A 22,838-nucleotide genomic window follows, 5' to 3' on the forward strand; every position below is an offset into this window, starting at 1 on the left:
GTTTTCTCCTGGAAAGCAAAAGAATCCATATCCACTGCAGATTAGGATGGGTGTAAGATTGGAGGAAGTGTAGTAAGATAAATTCTGGTAGCAGTCAAATGTTTAGATGTTAAAATACTCAGTTCCACCTTTCAATTCTACCTAGACAAACCCTTAATTAGGCCTTTCCTGGTTCCCAGCCTCTATAACTATTTTCTCTCCATAATTCCTGCCATTTAACTTTGCCTTAGGGGCTCAGCATCATTTAACTCTAAAAAAAAAATCTTAACTGTAGGAGAAGGAACCTAAAGAACTTTAGTTCAACACTCTGAAACTTAGCAGTAACCTCTACCCTGACCTAAAGTCTTCTTTTTTGTAAGTTAGGGTATTGTCTTGTCCCACTTCCTGCATCTTTACCCATTTTGGATAATTAGGATGTGGAAATATAGCCAACCCATATACACCTGGATGCTTTGTTACTCTCACTTTTAATTTAAATGAAGGCTGGAGTCCCTCAAACCCCTTCAGGGTACTTGGGGCCATATCAGATACTGCTGGATTTTATAGTGTCAACTAAATTACTTAGCTGTTTAGTGCTCCAAATATCCTTTGCTCCTATATTTCCCATTCCAGTGTACTACATACCTATTAATGCATTCTTTCACCTCATGTTGGTTCCACTCCCATCCAAAGACCTACTCTTTGCTAGGTCTCATACTTTCTGGAAATCCTATGTTGCCTAGGTCTGGAGTTTCTTGTGTCAACTCTAACCAAATTTGTGTCCCTATCTCAAGCTTGTGTCTTGTAGCAAATTGGAAGTATACTGGTAAGACCAATACTGTTTTTCTAGCTTCTGATAGATTTATGAAAAGTCTGTAGGTATCCATATCAATAATACTTTTTTGGCCACTACAGGCCTATTGTATATATTTTTCATAAATTCCAAAAGAATATTTTATGTTTTTGTATCAAATTTGAATGTGGCTGATTGTACCTTTGCAAACTGTGCTGTGCTAATTTACATATCTTTTTCAAATAGTAATTTACTAATATTAACCTATTTTTAATTTTGTGGTAATTTTCAGAATTGTAAATATGATTGTCCCAGAAATATTAAAAGTAGTCACCTTTTGCCCAATCAGTGTGACTCTGTGGTTGAGGGTCAATCTATGAACCATGAGGTCATGGTTCAATCCCTGGTCTGAGCACATGATTGGGTTTGGCTTGATCCCCAGTGGGATGCATGTAGGAGGCAGCCAATCAATTATTCTTTCTCATCATTGATGTTTTTATCTCTATCTCCCTCTTCCTTCCTCTCTGAAATCAATAAAAATATACATATAAATTTTTAAAAAATAGTGATCTTTTTACCCATTCATTCATTCATTTATTCAATAACTGACCATTCTGATCCTCAGCTTACCCAGATCTCAAATCATTATGAATATTAGTAACAGTGTATATAAGGTACTTTAGAAAATTAGAAACTAAAAATTAAAAACAAAAGGCACTTGCTATTACAATTACCTACAGTTTAATCTGAAATATGGTATTCTGTTTAGCCTTCAGACCTACTTTAGCACATGAGGTCCTTTGCTGTTTCAACTCATAGCTGAATTGAGAGTTTTTGTAACAGATACAAGTCTCTATGCCTGATAATGTATGGAAATCTTAAACTTGAGTTCCACTCCTGCATATTATATTTTGCTATTTTCTAAAATGTAAATACGTACTATCTGACACATGACAGGAACCCAATAAAAGTTTCATTGTGAGTGGCATGTAGGTTAACACTTTATATTTGGAGGGTAATTAAGCTGTATCTTTCCAAATTTTAAGTTCGCATATTCTTCATTCCAGAAATTCTACTTCTAGGAATTTAAATATAATTGTATACATGTTTAAGGATGTTTACATTGCAGCCTGTTAATGGAGGGCAAAATGATTGCAACCAACTGAAAGTCCCTCAGTATTGGACTGGTTATATAAATTATGGTGTTCACAATCAGTGTAGTACTATGCAACCATTAAAAATAATAGAATGGATGTACCCATAAGTTGACCTGAAATCTGTTTGTAGATATATTGTAGGATGTATGGTGATTTTGTATAAAATAGAGGGTATCCATATTTGAACTAATAAATATTTATATACACTAGACAATAAGTGTGAATGTATGCGCTTGGAAAACATGTGGGAGGACCGCGCTGGGAACTAACTGGACCGGGGGGGGGGGGGGGGGGGGGGGGACTTTTCACTCCATGGGCTGCAGCATTGAACTCTGCAGGGTCTGTACATGAACTCATGGACCTGTGCTACCGGCCGCCGGCTAAGGAGGGCGCCACAGCCCCTACTAGAGTCCTGTTTACTGATCCCGCCTCTCATTCATCCTGCGCGTGACGTCATCGCCTCGGGCGGCGGCGCGTGCGCGTTAGCCAAGAACCTGGTGGGAGGCGCGTGCGCAGTGTCTGTGTAGGAGCTTCCGGTGGAGGACCTTGTTTTGGCTCCACGGAGTTGGGCTGGCGACGTGGGCGCTCTTGGCGTCGGGCGGGCGGTCTCTCGGGGTCCACATGAGCCAATGGCATCGTGCCCACAGCCGCTGGGGCCGGGGACGCGCCTCTTCTGGACGTTCGTCGGCCAAGAAGAAGGGCGGGAACCAAATCCCCGAAAGGTAAGGTGGCTTGGCCCCTGGGCGTGGCCCTTCCAGCCCCCAGCCCCCGGCCGGCCCGGGCTTCGTCTCTCCGGTCTCTGCCTGTTGGCGTGGCCCCGCGCTCGGCCAGTCCGCCCTTTGCCGGAGGCCCTGATCCTGTCGCTGCCCCACCCACAGGAGCTGCATGGGACCGTCTGCGTTTCTGATTTTTCCATCCTTTTTAAAATATATACTTTTTATTGATTTCAGAGGGGAAGGGAGAGGGAGAGAGATATATAGGAATATCAGTGATGAGAGAGAATCATTGGCGGCCCCTTGCATGCCCCCCATTGGGGATCAAGCCGCCAACCTGGGCATGTGCCCTGACCTGGAATCTAACCCCTGGAATCTAACCGTGACCTCCTGGTTCTCAGGTCAAGGCTCAACCAGTGAGCCACACTGGCTGGGCTCCCATCCTTTTAAAAGCCAGGATCTTCTGCCAGGAGGCTGGGGGGGGGGGGGGGGCATCTGTAATAATACTCTCAGTACAAATACATTTTAAAAAATTGTAAGGAAAAAATATTGAAAAGTGAGGCCCTGCCCATTGCCCTTCAGGTAAAATGCAGAAGGACTGCTTTTTAAGATGGGACTGTCAGTTTTGGGGCTACTCATTAATTACCAAAATAGAGTTCCCCCTTAATTCCAGAGGTTGTGGTATTTTGACACAGAAAATGTACTATGAAGTTTGAGTTTAAAGCCCCCAGTACCGTTGAACTTTTAACCGAAAAAGTTGGTTTGTATTGATTCCAGGAATGACAAGGGGCATTTTGTTGCTTCCTAATAGGCTTATTTTTCTATAGATTCAAATGGTTAATGTTAAGCCTTTGCTTATTTTAAGTACAGCGAACCCTTCCTTATTCATTGACACCTTCCTTTCCTCCACCTCATACCCCATTAAGTCCCCTTCACTTTATCTCCTGACAATATTTGAATATTCCAGTGTCTCTCCCTCAGCACCCAATACAGAACTTGCCTGTTGGGTCCTCGATTGCAGTTAAGTCCTCAGTATTAGATGTATTTCCATCTACTCTTGTTTCCTTCCAGTCCATTCTTCACATAGCAAGTCTTTTTAATAGGCAAATTGGAACATTGTTTATAAACATCACTCACTCAAAAGCATTGTTTCAAGAAAAAACTAACTCTTTACCTCGGCCTTTAAGACACTGTAGATTAACCTGCTTCTCCAGCTCCAACGTGCCCTCACTTCAGTGCTTCAGACCGACCGAATCAACCTTGGTTCATGCTAACTCATCCGGCAGAAATCAGCTCAAATGTTACTTCTCACTGTGACCCCTAGCATTAAGCGCAGTTCAGTGTCACCGTTCTATGGGGTTTTCTTTTACCATATGAATTCGAAGTTCCCAGCTGATCCATTATTATGACTTCAGTTGTGTAAGGACTAAAAATGAACTGTGAAGTGAAAGAATTGAGTTTAAACTATTTCAGTTAACATCTGTGTATTTATGCCACCTTAGTATTCAGGACCAGGCTAGGTTTGATCGGGGATATAGAAGTCCTGGCCATCTCTGGTGTTAGGCATTCCTATTTGTTGAGACCTTTGCACTGTTTGTTGCCTTGTACGTGTTTTCAAGATGGGGAAACAGGAAGAGGGGAAGTACAGGTAACTCGGTGGGGGTGACTAAGTGGAGCAGCAGAGCAAAGAGAAGAGGGGACTGAGGAGTCCTCAGTGTGTGCTGGGAGAAAGGCTGAGAGAATTTGGCTAACACAAATGTATTAACAGGTGGCAAGAATATCTCCCTGTTGGACAGAGGATGCCTGGGACTCGTTTCATTGCTTTTAAAGTTCCTTTGAAAAAGGTAAGCAAAAATTAACCAGTTAACTGCCACGCGTCCAAAACAGAAACCATCTCCACACACCACGATAATTTGAATTTAAAAAATCAGTTTGCAATGAATATTATAAAAATAAATATATTGCTAAAACCGGTTTGGCTCAGTGGATAGAGTGTTGGCCTGCAGACTGAAAGGTCCCAGGTTCGATTCCGGTCAAGGGCATGTACCTTGGTTGCGGGCACATCCCCAGTAGGAGATGTGCAGGAGGCAGCTGATCGATGTTTCTCTTTCATCAATGTTTCTAACTCTCTCTCTCTCTCTCTCTCTCCCTTCCTCTCTGTAGAAAAATCAACAAAATACATTTAAAAAATAAATAAATAAATATATTACTCACAATTCGGGTGTTCTTGAATATTTTAAGCTGAAAATTCTCATGAAAAATGATTTTAAAGTTAGGGCTGCCACTAGGGAAAGCTTTTTTTTTTTTAATAGGCATGCATAGCGTGTGGGGAAGGTCTGCCACTTGTGTCTACAGCTGCTTATGGCGCACAATTAATTAATTCAGTATTCATTTAGAAATTTGAATTCACCATATAGAACAGTGATTCTCCATTCCGTCACACTCCATTTTCTCTTTTTATAGCACAAACTTTGTATTTTGCCTTTTACTATCCTGAAATAAAATTCATAAACACAACCCACTTCCATACTTAATTTAAAAAAAATCAGTGTAATGCTGTAACTATAATACAAGGAAGAAATAAAAGAATTTATAATTAAGTAATGTATGTTTATATTTCAGTATGTAAATATTTAGGTGTAACTATATTAGAAATAGAGAAACAGTCAGTTACTTGCTCCATGAATGCAGAAATTGCAAATGCAGAGTGGGTTAGGTGGGTCACATTGCGTTAGTCATAGTAGTTTCCATGACAGTGAACAGCTCTTTGTACATTTCCAAATAAAACCAAATTCATCCTTCACTTGGTTAATAAGGTGATTATTATCCTGGAAAATTCAGTGTACCTTAAAACCCTTTGTGTTTGTAAAATAAATTTCATTTCTAAGGCTTCAGTAATTATGAAGTTTTTTCACTTATATGAATGTTGAGTAGGGAATTCAAGAGACATTCAGGTATGAGCCATACTTGTAGGACTGTTCTCTGAGTTTGACAAGATGTCTAGCTCCATGACCCCACCCACTACATACCATTAAGACCCTTTGTGCCCATCATTACAACCAAAAAAAATGCCCTGGGTCAGCAAAATTAGGATTTCAGCGTGGAAATTTTGAAAATTGTTTGGGGTTGTTTTTGTTTTGTTTTTTCCGTTGAGGAGAGAGAGGGAAAGGGAGAAACATTAATGTGAGAGAGAACATGGAACAGTTTCCTTCCTTTAGGTGTATGGGATGACGCTCCAACCAACTGAGCCACACCAGCCAAGGCTGAAAATTGTGTTTTTGTTTTACCTAACAAAGGAATAGATGGGGAAAGCATTTGACCAATATAAAAATGGTGAGAAGAGATTCCATGTCTCATTAAACTGCCCATCATAGCATGGATTAGCATCAGAAAAAGTCCACTTTATTTTCTTTTTCTTTTTTAAAGTCTACTTTAAATGTATTGGGAATTTATTTAATTTGTAACTCATATGATGTCATTATAAAAAGCCTCTTCTAGCTCTGTGTACTTTAGTGATTTCATTCAGTGTTGGGATTAAGACACCACAACGCTGTGTAACCACTCCCCGGGCAGTCTAACCTGTTCATGCAGTAGGATGGGGAGATGCATGACCCCTGGGTAGAAGTCAAATGGGACATTGGTTTCCAGTGTGTCTTATGGAATTCACCTAAGGAAAAGTCACCTCCATACTTGGTAATCACTTGTTAAGCATCCTGAAATATAAAATGGAATATGTTAAGTGTCCAGTGCCATGGCCAGCAATAGCTAGGAATTCAGAAGAGGGGGAAATGATAACAGGGTTAATCAAGGAAGACTTCCTAAGGGGTTGTGACTTAGTTATTAAAAACTAGTTATTGTTCAGATACCTGGAGATGATAATTGATCCATCACCTCCGAATCTTCAAGAAACTGTCTGCAGAAATTTTATGCCTTGTTGTAATTAATTTAGTCTTGAAAACTTTTATAATATTATGTGGAAGACTCGACATCATAAATCAGTTAAATCTTCCTACATTCATTCATAAACTTAACATCATCTCAAATGGTCTGATTCTGAAACTCATACAGAAAAACACGCTTAAATAGCCAGGAAGATTCCAAAAAAGAATAACGGTGGAAGGGGATCTTCTCACCCTTCTAGTAATTAAGTAGAGGAGATTTTTAGGTTATGCAGCTATTCTGTGTGACGCTGTTAAGGGTAAATACATGTCCTTATAAATTGCTCAAACCCAGCTCTGGCTGAGTGGCTCGGTTGGTTGGAGTATTGTCCAGTACACCAAAAGGTTGTGGGTCCAGTTCCTGGTCAGGACACATACCTAGGTTGCAGATTTGATCCTTGGTTGGGGGCACGTACAGAAGGCAACTGATCAATGTTTCTCTAACATCAATCTTTCTCTCTCTTCTTCTCCTTTCCCCCCTTCTCTCTAAAAATATATTTGGGTGAGTATTTTTTAAAAAATGGGTTAAAACCCATAGAATTACAATGCAAAGAGTGACTCAATGGAAAATATACACATTAATTGGTAATGATGTGTCTGTATTGATTCATTGACTCTAACAAATATACTACACTGATATGGAATGTTGATGTTTGGGAAGGCTGTTTGGAGTGAAGGAGAGAGTGTTTAAGTGAGAACTCTTTACTTTCTGCTCAGTTTTACTGCACCGAAGCGTGCTCGTGTATTTATTTAAAACACACACATACACACACACACACCTTTATTATTGTCACTTGAATAACCAATAAGATGTGTGGAACAGAAGACACAAATAAGCCAAATACATAAAGACCATTTAGCAATTAAAGTCTTTTTTCACATATATACACATTTAAGAACTATTACAAGTGCCTCTTTATAGGCACTTCACTTGGAGCTGAGATACATGGGACAAAATTGATGTGGTCCCTGCCTTCTGGGAGTTCTATGGTCTGGTTAGGAGACCAACATGAAACAAACACAGAAGTAAATATATAGATACCAGCTTATTTTCTTACCTCTAGTCTGTCTGGAAGAAAGGATTGTAATATTGCTTCTAAATTGCAGAAACCTGAAAATTTTCCTTTGAATCTTATTGTATATCAGCAGCACAGGGCTTGAATAAATGGGTAATATAATGAAGAATTTTTATTTATTTATTTTTTTTTTTAAAAGAAGGACAATTCTTTTTTTTTTTTTTTTTTTTAATATATTTTATTGATTTTTTACAGAGAGGAAGGGAGAGAGATAGAGAGTTAGAAACATCGATGAGAGAGGAACACCGATCAGCTGCCTCCTGCACATCTCCCACTGGGGATGTGCCCGCAACCCAGGTACATGCCCTTGACCGGAATCGAACCTGCGACCTTTCAGTCCGCAAGCCGACGCTCTATCCACTGAGCCAAACCGGTTTCGGCATAATGAAGAATTTTTAACACCCTTTGCTGTTTGTTGTTTTATTCTCTCTGACAGAGTTTTGAAGAGAAACTTGCTCCAGAAGAACGCTTTTCCCCCTTGGACCTTTTTAACAAAATCCAAGAACAAAATGAAGAACTTGGACTGATTATTGATTTAACATATACTCAGCGCTATTATAAACCAGAGGTAAATTGAAAAGAACCTTCTTTTCTGATACTATAATAGTTCATAGTAATTAGTAGTTATCACCTTATGCCAAGGTGAATCCATGCCTTCTTTCATGGGTAGTAATTGAAAAAGGGAACCAACTGGTTTCCTTAATTAAACATTTCTAATTGCGGTCTCAAAATGAGATGAAAGACATGAATTAAACTAATATTTGGCAGTAGGTTTTGTATGTGATTAAGAAATTCTATAAGCACCCATGTTCTCTATTTTGAAAAGGAAGTAAACTTTTCGAAGAACAGTAGAAGCCTAAAAGAAAAGAAAGGAATGTTCATTATGTCTTTAGCCTTTATTTTAAGCAGTTGCCTGAGCATATGTAAGCATCACAGTACAAGACAAGTTGTTCTCAAGGTTGTGTACTTTCCTTCCTACAATCTTTGGATGTAATACAGAAACTCAGATATTCTGTTGGTCCATTTGGCATATCAATGAGAAAGACTTATGCTCCTTTTGACCAGTTCCATGGCCTTGGGAAGCAATAACACCTAATGTTTGTCAATGCTTGTGTAGCAATTAGCCATTGGAAAAGTACTTTCACATACCTTAACCCATAGTTGATCCGCACAACAGTCCTCAGCTAATGTAGTAGTAGTACTGATATTTCCTATTGAGAACTTACTCTTCACTAAGCTCAGAAGATAAGTGATTACAATTACGAATTTTACAGATATTGAAACAGGCTCAGAAAAAAAAGAAAAATGAACTCAAATTATTCCTTTTTCTTACCAATGCGTAAATAATATTTATTTTAACCATTCACAAGTGTACAAATTCAGTAGCAATAAGTACATTCACAATGTGTATAACCATCACCACTGTCAATAACCAAAACTTTCATCCTCCTCAACAAAAGCACTAGTTACTAGAGAATCATGCTTCCAGGTCACTCGTGGGAGCAAGGTTCTTGTGATAGCGTCAGAAAATGAATTTTCTAAGATCTGCATGGGAGGATGGGATGTGGAAGAAGGTATTTGCATGAGGTTACATTTCTTGGGTTCCAAAGTCTCTGCCCCCTTAAGCCAGCCCTGGAAAGGGTGCCGCTGGGTTCCAGCAGAACCAAAAATAAGAGCAGTTTTCATTCCATGTTGCAGCCAGATGGGGCTCAGCGTTCAAGTTAATTCAAGTCCATTAGTCCATGTGTGTGGAGCAGGAGCCCCCTGCAGCAGGAGTCCCAAGGGGACCTGCATGTGAGAGAGAGAGCACACGCTTCCTTTGGAAGTTTAAATATTTAGGTATTTTGTGCTTGCAAGTGGCCACACCCATCTTGGCCATTAATTTGTTCCCAGGTATGACTGGCAGACAGGCACCTTCCCACATCATTCAGACCTTACTAAGCTTGCATCTAAACTGCTCTGTCCAGTCCCTCCCCCCATCGATCAGCAGGGAGCAGACTTGGAGAATGTTAAATGTAACTTTATGGCAAAACTGTGCAAATGGCATGCCTATATCTAGTCTTCCCTTTCCTCCTTTCTGTTAAATAATAACCAGGCTTTTACAGTGGCATCACACTGAGCCATTAAACAATAACTACCTCCTTTCCCCTCTCCTCAGTCCTTAGTAACCTCTTCTGTTTTCTGTCTCTATGAATTCGCCTATTCTAGGTATTTCATATAAGTGTTCATACATTTGTCTTTCTGTGTCTGGATTACTTCACTAATCAATGTTTTCAAGGTTCATCCATGGTATAACATGTAACAAAATGGCATTCCTTTTTGATGGTGGAATAATCCATGTGTGTATGTACCATATTTTGTTTATCTGTTCTTCTGTGATGGACCCTTGGATTGTTTCCACCTTTGGCTATTGTGAATCATACTTCTATGAACATGGTGTACAAGTATTTGTTCAAATCCCTGCTGCCAATTCTTCTAGATGGATAGATAGGAGTGGAATTAGTAGTCTGTTTATCCTTTGACAATCTGCCAGACTGTTTTCCACAGTGTCTTCTTGTTTTTAAATTATCATAAATTTTAAACGTATATAGTAGTAGACATAATACTGTGGGTGTTCGTTGTCCACTGATAAACTCATCCAGCTTTCATATTTGTCAGCAGATACAGTGTTTCATCTGTGCTTTTACCTGTTTCTCTCCATTCCATATTATTTTGAAGTAGATCCCAGATATCATAGTGTTTTACCTTGTACATTTTTGGTATTTATATTTAAAATATAAGAATTTATTCCTTAATATCATTCTTTAATATTAAATATCCAATCTGCATACAGATTTGCAGTTATCTTCTCAATCTCATTAAAAAATTGTTTTTAAGAATTTGAGTTGGATCCAAATAAGGTCCACACTTTACATTCAATTTTTACATCTCTGCAATCTTATTTAATCTCTAGGTTCTCCCTCCATGTCTCTCACTTTCCTTTATTTCCCTCCTTGAATTTTATTTTTTGGAGAAACTCGTAGTTTGTCTCACAGGATTTTAATGATTCTGTCCCTAGGTATTGTTAAAATATTCTCTAGTGCTTTTATTTTAAACTAGAGGCCTGGTGCACAAAATTCACACACTCAGGAGGGTCCCTCAGCCCAGCCTGCACCATCTCGCAGTCTGGGAGCCCTCGGAGGATGTCCAACTGATGGCTTAGGCCCACTCCCTGTGCGGTTGGACATACTTAGCACTGCCACGGAGGCAGGAGAGGCTCCCGCCACTGCCACTGCACTCGCCAGCCATAAGCCCGGCTTCTGGTTGAGCAGGACTCTCCCTGTGGGAGCACACTGACCACCAGGGGGCAGCTCCTGGTGTTGAGCATCTGCCCCCTGGTGGTCAATGCATGTCATAGCGATTGGTCATTCCGCTGTTCAGTTTATTTGCATATTAGCCTTTTATTATATAGGAGGATTAGTAGTTGGACCTAGAGGCTTAATCGGATTCAGGCTTGGTTTTTTGTTTTTGCTTTTATTCTTTGTAAGAGAATTTCATAGGTGATGATGTGTTCTTCTGTAGAGCCATATAAGTGATGGTCTCTTTCTGTAATAGTAGAAGTCACTGATGATTGATACCTACATCCAGTAATTCATTTGGGGCTTCAAAAATGGTGAATTCCCTTGTTCTTTTTTCACTTACTAGCTGGGTATGTTTCTGTCAAAAGCAGCTTTCCTTCATCAGCAATTTGGTTGCCCAGTTGTAGAGCCACGATTCTTTCCTTCTTTAACAGTTTTTAAAATAATGAGTTGATTCACTAATATCCTCCAGTGATGACCAGTTAGATTTATTTTATTTGTTTGTTTGTTTTGTTTCATTAGGAACTTCATTGCAATTATTCTTATTGAGGCACAAATCGAGGTCCTGTCTTTGGCAGTTGGAGCTTCTCAGTGTGGCCCCTGACATGTCATGATGCCATGACATCAGTTGTTCCTTTACTTTTCAGTTGGTCACAGTTAGGATATGTGTTTGTATGGTTTTGTTATTGGTTTTTTTTTTTAATGTTTTTATTGATTTTGGAGAGAGAGAGAGATACATAGATTGTCTGCCTCCTACACCCCCCCTACTGGGCATTGAGCCCAAAGCCCAGACAAGTGCCCTGCCCAGGAATGGAACCTGAGACCCCTTGGTGCACAGGACGGTGCTCAACCAACTGAGCCACACTCGCCAGGGATGTTTGGTATTTCTTTTAAAAAATAGTTTTTATTGATTTTAGAGAGAGAAGAGGGAGGGAGAGAAAGAAAGAAAAGGGAAGGAGAGAGAGAAAAATATTGATGTGTGAGAGAAACACCTTAGATTGGCTCCCTCGTGCATGTCCCCTACCAGGGATCAAGCCCGCAACCCCAGCATGTGACCTGACCAGGAATCAAAACAGTGACCTTTATGTAAAATACATCACAGGCTCATACTGATATTTTTTCTTTTAAGTTCAGAAGTACAGAATTTTCATTTAACTTTCTCTGGGTTTTAATCAGTATCACTTTCTCCTACCCATTTCTCAACAGTGTCTGAAATTACCTCAATCTAACAATTTAATTTCAAGTATTCTGATTCTTTTATACTTAAATCACAGTTGCTTTATGATCCTTGAAATGTAAAATATTAGGTAGAATTATTTATATAAATTTTAGTTACATATGCATTCATTCACATGAATTTTGCTTTCAGTGTTGTATACCTATTGACTAATGAAAATCTAGTGATACTTCTTGGTTGAAGCAACTTTGGAAAAAATGGTTCTTTCATCAGAATTACTGACATACTGTTTATTATAATCTCTTGATTAATATTTTGGTTCTTCTAATTACTTTTTAATTCTTTCCCTGCAAATAAAATAATATACATTTTCATGGTTTTGCCTTATAGGACTTACCAGAAACTATTCCTTACTTAAAAATTTATACGATTGGTCATCAGGTGCCTGATGATGACACTGTTTTAAAATTCAAGTGTGCTGTTAATGGGTTTTTGAAAGAAAATAAAGATAATGGTGAGTTGTGTTTTGTTTTGTTTTTCCTTACCTAACTTTGGTATTCATTTTTAATTAGGTAGGGAATTTTAAATATTTTTAACAATTCCTATATTAGGCCTATTGTATTTGAAAATGTGGACCTACCAGGTGGTGGTAATAGGATAAGATGTTTGTTCTTTTATTTTTTTTTTTGTAAGAATAATGGAATTCTTTGTTTTTTCTTTCCTTTATTGTTTTTTAGAAGAAAAGAAGGGAGAGAGAGAGATAGAAACATTGATTAGAGAGAAACATTATTGATGAGCTGCCTCCTGCATGCCCCCTACTGGGGATTGAGCCTGAATCCCGGGCATGTGCCCTGACTAGAAATCAAATGATAGTGACCTCTTGGTTCCTGGGTCAATGCTTAACCACTGAGCCACACCAGCTGGGCAAGATGTTTGTTCTTTCATGGTTCAAAATAAACAATTTAGTTTGGAAAGTGGTTTTAGTGAGAAATGAACTGAACCAGCTTATCTTTATTTTTTTAGATATTTGAATGGGAAATATATAATAAAATTAAAATGTTCTTTTGTGTTATTTATTAAGAGGTGAGTGGTGGGTGGAAGAAAACATAGAAGCTTGCCATATTAGAATGGGTAAAAGAGAAAATAAAAGGTAAAGGTTTAGAGTGAGACAGACCCTAAGAAGCAAAATAAAACGGAATGGACTAGTGCAGTGGTCGGCAAACTGTGGCTCACAAGCCACATGCAGCTCTTTGGCCTCTTGAGTGTGGCTCTTCCACAAAATACCGACTTCTGCACATGGGCCACGAAGTTTCAATCTCACTGTACGTGCACGTCCGCACGTGGTATTTTGTGGAAGAGCCACACTCAAGGGGCCAAAGAGCCGCATGTGGCTCGCGGGCCACAGGTTGCCGACCACTGGACTAGTGGAATTGTATCCTTATCATTTGTATTTAAAATATTTCTGCTGTTTTTCCAATTTGGGCGCAAGTAAGGAAGGTCACGGTCACCTCGTATTGTTAGTTTTCAGATGGAAAGAACTTAAAAAGGCTGGTTTTCTTGTTCCTGCTTTAAGATCTACTTTCCTGTGTTTGAAAGCAGATCTCAGTAGCTTTTGAATTTTAAACAATCAGTTTACTTCTAATGGCATGTAGCTATCAGAAGGAACATGGTGTCTGCCACATTTTAAGACCGAGGAATCTTTTTTCCTTTGGAAAGCCACACATCCACAGGACAAAGTTTTCACTTTGTCCGCTTTCTAAATTTAGCATAGGGAGTGTACACTTTATGAAGTAAATCTGACGTATTTTAAATATATATTTATATATGTAAACAGGGAGTAGGGGACGAAGAATAGAGATAGATATGGGAAGGTAGGGGGTAAGAGGAAAGAGATAGATGGGATCAGTGGGTTTTAAGATAAATTTTCGCTTAATGTAGGCACTAGTTCTTAAACATCTTAAGCCCTGTCACAGATCTCTGTGCTTTAAATCTTGAGAGGCTGGGCTTTGCCTGTGATAACCACAGCATCTACAGAGGAGGCAAATGATCTTATTTGTATAAACTGTAGTCACAGAAACATCACCTCTTAAATGTTAGGGTGGCACTGCTGGTCTACTCACTGCTTCCAGGCTTGTGTGCGTGGAACTGGTATGCAGTGTTCCATCTGTTCCCGTGAGGGCTAGAAGGTCCATATGAATGCGTGAGACCATGTTTGTAAGTCTTGGTGCACATGTTACACCACGTGTAGTGTGCTGCATAGACTGACCCCATGTTGGTCTGCTTGCATTGTGCTGACTTCACTGTCTTGCAGTGCTCCCTGCCTAGTGGTCTCAGGACCTGGCATACAATCCATTCTTCTACTCCTGCTCTAAGCCCCTCCCACAGATACCAGACTCACTGATGGAGAGGTGCACCCAGTCCACTCCCTAGACCTGGTAGACTCAGAAAACCAGTTGATTCAGTAAACGCTTGAGAGCCTATTGGGTTTATTGTTAGGGTATTGGTATTTAGAGGTGAATAGCAGTTTTTGTTTTTCGCCAACTCTCCTTTTCTATAATTAAATCAGTTAAGACAAAAGAATTTTGTCTCAGCAGAGTTTTACTATAAGTATCTAACCAGGCCTTCCACAGTCTATGCTACTACATCTAATTGGGGACTGTGAAAAATTTCCTAGGACAATGAATTTTGACTTTATAGTAGATCATTCTTTTATAGTATGTTCCTAAAAAAACCACGTTTCTCTTCAGTCATTTATTTTCAGGTAGTGGTACTGCTGTGTAACTAATAAATGTTGCTCTTCACAAAATTGTATAACTTGTTTCTAGGACATTTCATTTATTTAATGCTACATTCCCTGTTTTATAGATAGACTTATTGGTGTCCACTGTACCCATGGTTTAAACAGGACTGGCTACCTCATCTGCAGGTGAGTTGCCAACCCCAAGCGGCAGATCGTGTCTAAGTTGTTTTATTTAAATAATATAAATTATTTGCAACAATGCAATCAGTATAGAAATGTATGATGTAGAAAGCAATCTTGTCCCCCACCCAGAGATTACCACCAGTAATAATTTAGTACATATTTTTTTAGACTTTAAAAATGCAGATCTAAGCATATACATGTAATTTAATGGTATCATATTTAGACATTCTGTTTTATAATTTAATATATGGTGGACATATTCCTGTGCAAGTATTTGGAGACCTCATTTTTTTTAAGGCTGCATTGTTCCTTTGCTTACTGATGAACATAAGAACAGAAGATTTTCACATTATAAAACATTAAAATAATGAACATTCTTCTATGAGCATCTTTGGATCTATATGTTGTCTCATTTCACTCAGAATGGAATTTCTGAATCAAAAAGTTTATTATGCTATTTTGTCGATGTTGCTACAGTGTATTGATTTGTGTTTGTTCATTCAGAAAATATTTATTGAGCATCTGTTATATGTAAGCATTGTGCTGGGTGCTATAGCAAAAAGACTTGTGAGACTTTGTGAGCAAAGAGTCTTGACCTGCCCTTTGTGGATCCTAACAGTCTAGAGGGGGAATATCTATTCAAGAATCACACATATGCATATAGAATTACAACTTTGGCAAGTGCCAAGAAGGAGAGGGGCATGCATATTAAGAGAGCATATTAATAGGAGAATTTGACCCATCATGGAGGTCAAAGAAGGTTTTATTGGGAGGTTTGATCTGATATATGAAGGAATAGTAGGTATTATCTTAATAAGATAGGGACACTGGGGAGAGAATTCTAGGCATGAGGAAAAGTAAAGACTTGTAACAGGAAAGCATATGCTGTGTTGGAGGAACTGGCCAGGGAAGCTGGGCCATGGAGGAAGTATGGCATTAAAATAGACTAGAAGAATAGGTAGGACCTAGGTTGTGCAGGCCTATGTTTAAGAGTTTAGACTTTATCTTAAAAGAAATAGAAAATCATTGAACTCTCTTCTTTGAAGGTGAGTTAGTATAGAACATAATCAATTTGCCTTTTCAGCCTATTTTGGTACTGAGTGGAGAATACACTACGGGGGCACGAGCATGGAAGCAAGTAGACACATTAGGAGGCTTTTGTAGAAATTGAGGCCTAATGGTGGCTTCACCCAGGGTGTGGTGGTCCTTTTGGTGGACAGATGTGGACATATTCTAGAGAAATGCAGGTAATAGATTGTTAGGATTGGTGGTGGATTGAAAATGAGGACAGGAAGAAATGGCTGGCAGTGAAGGCGACTTCTAAGTTTCTGGCCCACACAGTTCATTAAGTAATATTTTTTAGATAATACTTTTTATATATGATGTTAATATTTCAAAAGACAAATAGCAATTTGTCTTTTGCTGTTTGTTAATTGGCTCATTCCTGCATCCTTGGAATAAAGCCTTTTGTGACCATAATATATCATTCTTTAATAATTATTGGATTAGATGTGCTGATATTTTCTTAGGATTTTTATATCTATTTTTGTAAGTGAAATTGGACCTTTTCTGGAAAAACTTGATTTTTAAACTTTAATATATAAATGACTCAAATTATATTGTTTTGTTAGATATTTGATTGATGTAGAAGGCATGAGGCCAGATGATGCAATTGAATGTAAGTATGAAGGTTATCTTTGTTTTCCTCTTTTAATAAAAGTTGGAGGTGGGAATGTAGATGAGTTTCTCAAATTGTGGAAAAAGAAAAATTAGTAATTCATTTGTTTTGACATAAGATAATCTTTTGCCAAAAGTTTATGCAGGGATGTATTTGGAAATAATGCGGTATAGCAGCCTGAATAATTAGTCAATGGATTTCAGCTCTGATTTGCTTTTTGTACAATTAATTTCTAACAGTTCTTCCACTCCCCAGTATTCAATAGATGCCGGGGGCATTGCATAGAAAGACAAAACTACATTGAAGACCTTCAGAATGGTTCCATCAGAAGGTGAGTTGCATTTTACATGTGAGTTTAGGGAGATTTGTTTTTATGTCATTAAGTTGCACATACCCATTCTTCTTGTAGCTTGTTTACTTGATCAGGGAAACCCAAATAAATAGGGATTGGGGGAGGATGGGATGGTTACTTTCATGGGCCGAAATATCCTATATAATAAAAGCCTAATATGCAAATTGTTCCCTCGGGCGGTCGTTCAACTGGGAGTTCGGCCGCTCGCTATGATGTGTGCTGACCATCAGGGGGTGGTGTGGAACATGGCAGATGTCGGCAACACAGTGCTGGCAGTGGGCGGCAGTGGAGGCACTGCCGGCCCCGATGGGCTCCAGCGAGAGCAGGACTGCGGAGGGATGGTGGAGCAGGTGAGCGGGCAGCACCAGGTCAGGGTGGGTGTGAGCAGGGGCCCAATCGCCCCTCTGATCACCCTTCAGACAGTGACCAGCGGTGGGGAGGGCGGGGCTGTCACCCGGCCCTCAGGCACTGAGGGAGCCGGGCAGGGGGCCTAGCCCCGATCCATCGCCCTGCAGGCAGGATGGTGGAGTATGTGAGGGGGCAGTGCCAGGCAGGGCTATGAGGCTGGTGGCACAAGCTGGGGCTGCAAGTCTGGGGGCATGAGCTCCGGCCCAATCTCCACACCCAAGGGACCCCACCCATGCACGAATTCGTGCACCTGGCCTCTAGTAAACACGATATTGGCTACTAAATTTGGAAGGTAGTAATATTGTATGTAAAAAAACATTCTCTTTAAGGGATCGGAATTCCCGTATATCCAGATCGAGTGGTTTTGAATACTCACCATATATGATGGAACCAGCCCACACCACTAATAATGCTGTTCACCAAGGACCTAGGAATAACGTACATTGGACCCAAGGTTACCCAACACCTCGCCATTTCCACACCCAGACCCAAGATTTACAGCAGTCAATAAGGTATTTTTGCTTTCCCTTTTTCTAGAATTGAAATAGAAATGAATAGTATTGCCCTAGCCAGTTTGGCTCAGTGGATAGAGAATCAACCTGTGGACTAAAGGGTCCCAGGTTCGATTCCGGTTAAGGGCACATGCCCAGGTTTCCGGCTTGTTCCCCAGCGGAGAGCGTGCAGGAGGCAGCCAGTCAGTAATTCTTTCTCATCATTGATGTTTCTCTCTCTCTCTCCCTCTTCCTTCCTCTCTCAAATTAATAAAAATATATATTTTTAAAAAAGAAGTGAATAGTATTATAAATTAGTGCAAACATCTATATATATATATATATATATATATACTAATAAAAGACAAAGATGCTAATTGATTATACCTTTGCTACGCCCTAAGCCATGCTCACCAGCCAGTCAGAGCAACTATATGCAAATTAACCCAACCAAGATGGCAGCTGGCAGCCATGGAGCTGGAGCAAGCAGGAGGCTTGGTTGCCCAGGCGATGGAGGAAGCCAAGCTTCCCTCCTGCAAAGAGCCGGCTGTGGCCTCCGCTCATGGCAACAAAGTTTCAATTATAGAAGATAAATAAATCCCAGATACCTGCTTCCAGCCAGCCTCCACTGGGACCTTGGGTGGCTGGGGGTTGTGGCCAACCTGCAAACAGCCATCAGCCCCTCACCCAGGCTGGCCAGGCACCCCAACAGGACCCCCACACTGAAGGCGCTGTGGCCAGCCTGCAAACAGCCATCAGCCCCTCACCCAGGCTGGCCAGGCACTCCTATATAATAAAAGGGTAATATGCAAATTGACCCTAATAGCAGAACGACTGGGAATGACTGGTCACTGTGACACACACTGACCACCAGGGGGCAGATGCTTAATGCAGGAGCTGCCCCCTGGTGGTCAGTGCATTCCCACAGGGCGAGCTCTGTTCAGCCACAAGCCAGGCTGACAGCTGCCAGTACAGCGGTGGTGGTGGGAGCCTCTCCCGCCTCCTCAACAGCGCTAAGGATGTCCGACTGCAGCTTAGGCCTGCTCCCCGCTGGCAAGTGGACATCCCTCGAGGGTTCCCGGGCTGCCAGAAAGGTGTCTGACTGCCAACTTAGGCCCAATCCCCCAGGGAGCAGGCCTAAGCCAGCAGGTGGTCATCCCCCGAGGGGTCCCAGACTGTGAGAGGGCACAGGCCAGGCTGAGGAACCCCCCCCCCCCCCCCAAGTGCACAAACTGGGCCTCTAGTCTTATCTAATAAAAGAGAAACATGCAAATTGACCAAACCTCTGCTACACTCACAAGCCACACCCACAAAGCCAATCAGGAGCAAGTATGCAAACAAACCCAACGAAGATGGCGGCGGCCGTGGAGCTGGAGCGAGCAGGAGGCTTGGGTTACCCCTGGCAATGGAGGAAGCCAAGCTTCCCACCTGCCCTAACCAGGTGTGGGCTCCGCTCAAGGCTATAAAGTTTCAATTATAGAAGATAAATAAATCCCAGATACCTGCTTCCAGCCGCTGTGGCCTCCACTCAAGGAAGTGCTGGGAGCCTGGGTTGCCCGGGGCCATGGCCAGCATGTAAACAGCCTTCAGCCCCTCACCCAGGCTGGCCACACCCTCATGGGGTGAGGGTCCCTGCTGGGGGGCTTGACTAGCTTGCAAACAGCCATCAGCCTCTCACTCAGGCTGGCCAGGCACCCCAGCAGGGACCCCCACCAGGAAGGGGGTGTGACCAGATCATGCACTGGTGGGGTCCCTCCCTCTCCCTCTTCCCCTTCCCTTCCCCTTCCCCCTCCCCCTCTCCGTCTCTAAAAATCAACTTTAAAAACACAACACATTTAAAATGTTGCTTGTGTTGCCAATGGCACTGAAAATTGGTACGGTCCTTTTGAACCATAACTTGATAGCTGTAAAAAATGCTCATACCTGGTAATTTCACATTGAGACTAAGGAAATACTTCAAAATATGGAAGAAGTTACATTTATTTAATCATTCAGCACATTTCCCAAACCTCCCTACTACATATCAGGTACATCTAGATACTCAGGATACAGTAGTATATGTTTTGAGATGTTAAACCCAGAGTTATTTAATGGTGAAAAAGTAGGTAACATCTTACATTTCTAACAGTGAAGAATAGCTGGGTAAATTATGGCCATACTGTGACATTTTATAAAGCCATGAGGAGTGTTAGCTCACTTATGCTAAGTAAAGATAATAGGTTATGATTTAACAGTAAAAAAAAATTCTAGGGGAAAAAGATCAAAAAGGAATTATTAATCTAACTAGGTTAGGTAGGATTGAGAGTTAGGGGGCAGAGAGCATTATTTTTCTTAGATTTCAGATTTTTTTTTGTATGATTATATTCGACTTACTGATCTTTTGAGACAGATTTAAATCTTAATTTTCTAAATTTGTTGCATGTGCCATAGTTAGAGTTTCTATGCTTTATAATTAATTTATATATCTATTTCTTTATAAAGTGAAAGCAGCTTTATGTTTTCAGAAGTAAATAGCTTGTTCTGTCTCGTGCCAACCTGCCAGTCTTGGAAAGAAAGTATCTGATTAGAACAGTCGGGCACTTACCTCTGTAGTAAAAGGTGGAAAGGCTCCTGGGACTCTGTTGTGCGCAGAGACCTTATGGTAGGTAATTTAACTGCATTGCTTTTAATGTACCTTCTAAATAACTCAAAGATTGATTTCTTAACTAAAAATCCAAAGATTAAGCAGTTCATTTGCTAAGGTCACTCATGTAGAAAACAGTAGATCAATGCATTATTTTACAAAGTTCATTATATAGTTTATTAAAACTAATAATAGTTTATTATGTTTTGTTTAAGAAAATTTTCACAGAATCAGAATGTTTACCAGAGAGGCCAAAACCCTCCTCCGCCTGGTCCCCCCGGAGAGGACTATTCACAAGGAAGGTATTCTTGGAATGTACAGCCAAATGCCAGTCCAGTAGTCCAGAATCAAAGGTGGTATCCTGGCAGTTACTATGGACTACCCTACCCAGCCTATTATGGATGGACCCAATGACACAACCTGTCCTGGAAATCTATCGGGAGACAGCAGAACTGAAGATAGTTGGAGTGACTTTTTATACAATCAGGTCAAATGAGGTTTATAGTCTATTTTTTTCTACCTTAAGTTCAAACCTAAGGCAAAATTATATTAATATTTAACTCTTTGCCATTAAATTTGCAGTATTTGAAATACTGAAGGAAATAATCTGTTGTTCCAGTCTTAATATTTTCAAAAGTAACGTATTTTAGAACTGATAAAGTAATAAAGAACATCCATTGTACATAATTTTTACAGATTCTATCTTTTCTATTCTATATTTTCTAAAATTGACTAAATTTGTGTTATGAATGTGTGTATACAAAAATTTCTAGTCATTTTCTATTATTGACCAATCATTAACGGTATTTTTGTTTTTGTTTTTGTCCTTCCTTACCCCTAACTGTTCAAGATTTCTATTACCATCTACCTAAGGAGACAATCTCTTTGAAACCTATCACTATTGGTAATTAGTGGTGGTATTTTTCTGATTAGGCATTTCCTTCTTGGGTAATCTCTTGTGGGATTTGACCAACTTCCTTTCACTGAATTGTCAGGTATGCCATCTAACACAGGAGTGGATAAACATTTAGGGATTGATTGTCAGTTGGCCAAGAGACTGATAAACCAGAATGCTGGGTGATTCACCAGCATTTGTAATTGTTACCAACTGGGCAGAACTGCTCAGGAAACGTGAAAGCTTACGCCGACTGTAAAGGCTGCTCCGTGAGCGGAAGAGTAAACAACACAGCGCCTGTGGCGTCTGGGAAGACTCGCATGGCTCCTTGCATTTTGCTTCTCTGTGGAATGTAGCTTGCTGGGCCCTCTCTGCCCTTGCCGCTCACGGCGCAATAGTGCCCGACCTTAGTGCTTTCTGAGTGTTCCCTTATGCCGCTCTGCCTCGAGACCACACAGATGGGTCACGTGGGAGATGTTCATTAGTTTTGGTTGCAGAGGACACCAAAAACCTTTGTTTGCCTAAGAAGATGTCTCAGCATCATGACAACAAATGCCTCGGCAGATAGTTGATGAAACTTGAGTCACTTGGCTTCCTTTTCTTAAAGCCTCTTGCTTTGAAAACGTGTATCAGAATGTCTTATACTGCATGTGAGAGTTATTTTATCTGCTCTCTTTTATATGTGAACAACATATTGAACCTGACCTTAATGAAATTAGCTCAGCCAAGTTGCTACCCTTCATTTAAGTGACGGCTCCAGAGTTTTTCTTTGCCTGCCACATTTAACAGATGCAAGAGTTGTGGCTGCTAAAAGGCTGGTCCTGGGGGGTGGTTCCCAGGATACATCACGAAGGCCCACTTGGAAAGCAATTGGAGCAAGAAAGCTGGTGAGGCAAAAAAGAACAAGTCGGGGCAGGTATGGGGATCCAGCTGGTCTAACAGTTCTAAGGAGTTCTTTGGCAAGCAGTTTCTCAGGGGAACATTGCCCGCAGAAGTGCCATCATATAAACATTGCCACCTTCAAAATGCTTTCTTTACCCTATTGTTCCCTCTGTCCTTTTCCCCTTTTATTTCAGTTGTCGGCATGGCTTGTTAAAATCTAGACTACATTTGTTATCTTGTGTCTCACTTATTCTTCAACACACTGTATGCCTGGCTTCTGCTTGCACCCACCATTGAACATTTTCTGGCTCAAGGAATCAGCAACTCCCTTTTTAAAAGGTCTTCAGTGTTCTATTTAAACTTAAAATTTATTTATTTATTTTAAATATATATTTTATTGATTTTTTACAGAGAG

The 22,838-nt window shown here is 40.4% G+C and overlaps 1 protein-coding gene across 1 annotated transcript; it reads left to right on the plus strand.

Moving 5' to 3' along the window:
• Positions 1-2,442: 2,442 nt before the first annotated feature.
• DUSP11 (dual specificity phosphatase 11) lies at positions 2,443-21,333 on the plus strand. The gene is made up of 9 exons (XM_036334105.1): positions 2,443-2,651; positions 4,411-4,486; positions 8,093-8,224; positions 12,562-12,685; positions 15,037-15,097; positions 16,726-16,772; positions 17,028-17,103; positions 17,862-18,044; positions 20,862-21,333. Exons 1-9 carry the CDS (start codon positions 2,551-2,553, stop codon positions 21,058-21,060), a joined length of 999 nt encoding a protein of 332 aa, XP_036189998.1. The 5' UTR covers positions 2,443-2,550; the 3' UTR covers positions 21,061-21,333.
• The last annotated feature ends 1,505 nt before the right edge of the window (positions 21,334-22,838 follow it).

Source organism: Myotis myotis, unplaced genomic scaffold, assembly GCF_014108235.1.
Source record: "Myotis myotis isolate mMyoMyo1 unplaced genomic scaffold, mMyoMyo1.p scaffold_m19_p_14, whole genome shotgun sequence".
NCBI lineage: Eukaryota > Metazoa > Chordata > Mammalia > Chiroptera > Vespertilionidae > Myotis > Myotis myotis.

Excerpts from the sequence above, each read along its gene's own strand:
- DUSP11 (XM_036334105.1), top strand. The coding sequence starts at position 2,551 with ATGAGCCAATGGCATCGTGCCCACAGCCGCTGGGGCCGGGGACGCGCC. Across the intron at positions 8,225-12,561 it reads AGCGCTATTATAAACCAGAG|GACTTACCAGAAACTATTCC; the intron begins GTAAATTGAAAA and ends TTTGCCTTATAG. Across the intron at positions 18,045-20,861 it reads GATTTACAGCAGTCAATAAG|AAAATTTTCACAGAATCAGA; the intron begins GTATTTTTGCTT and ends GTTTTGTTTAAG.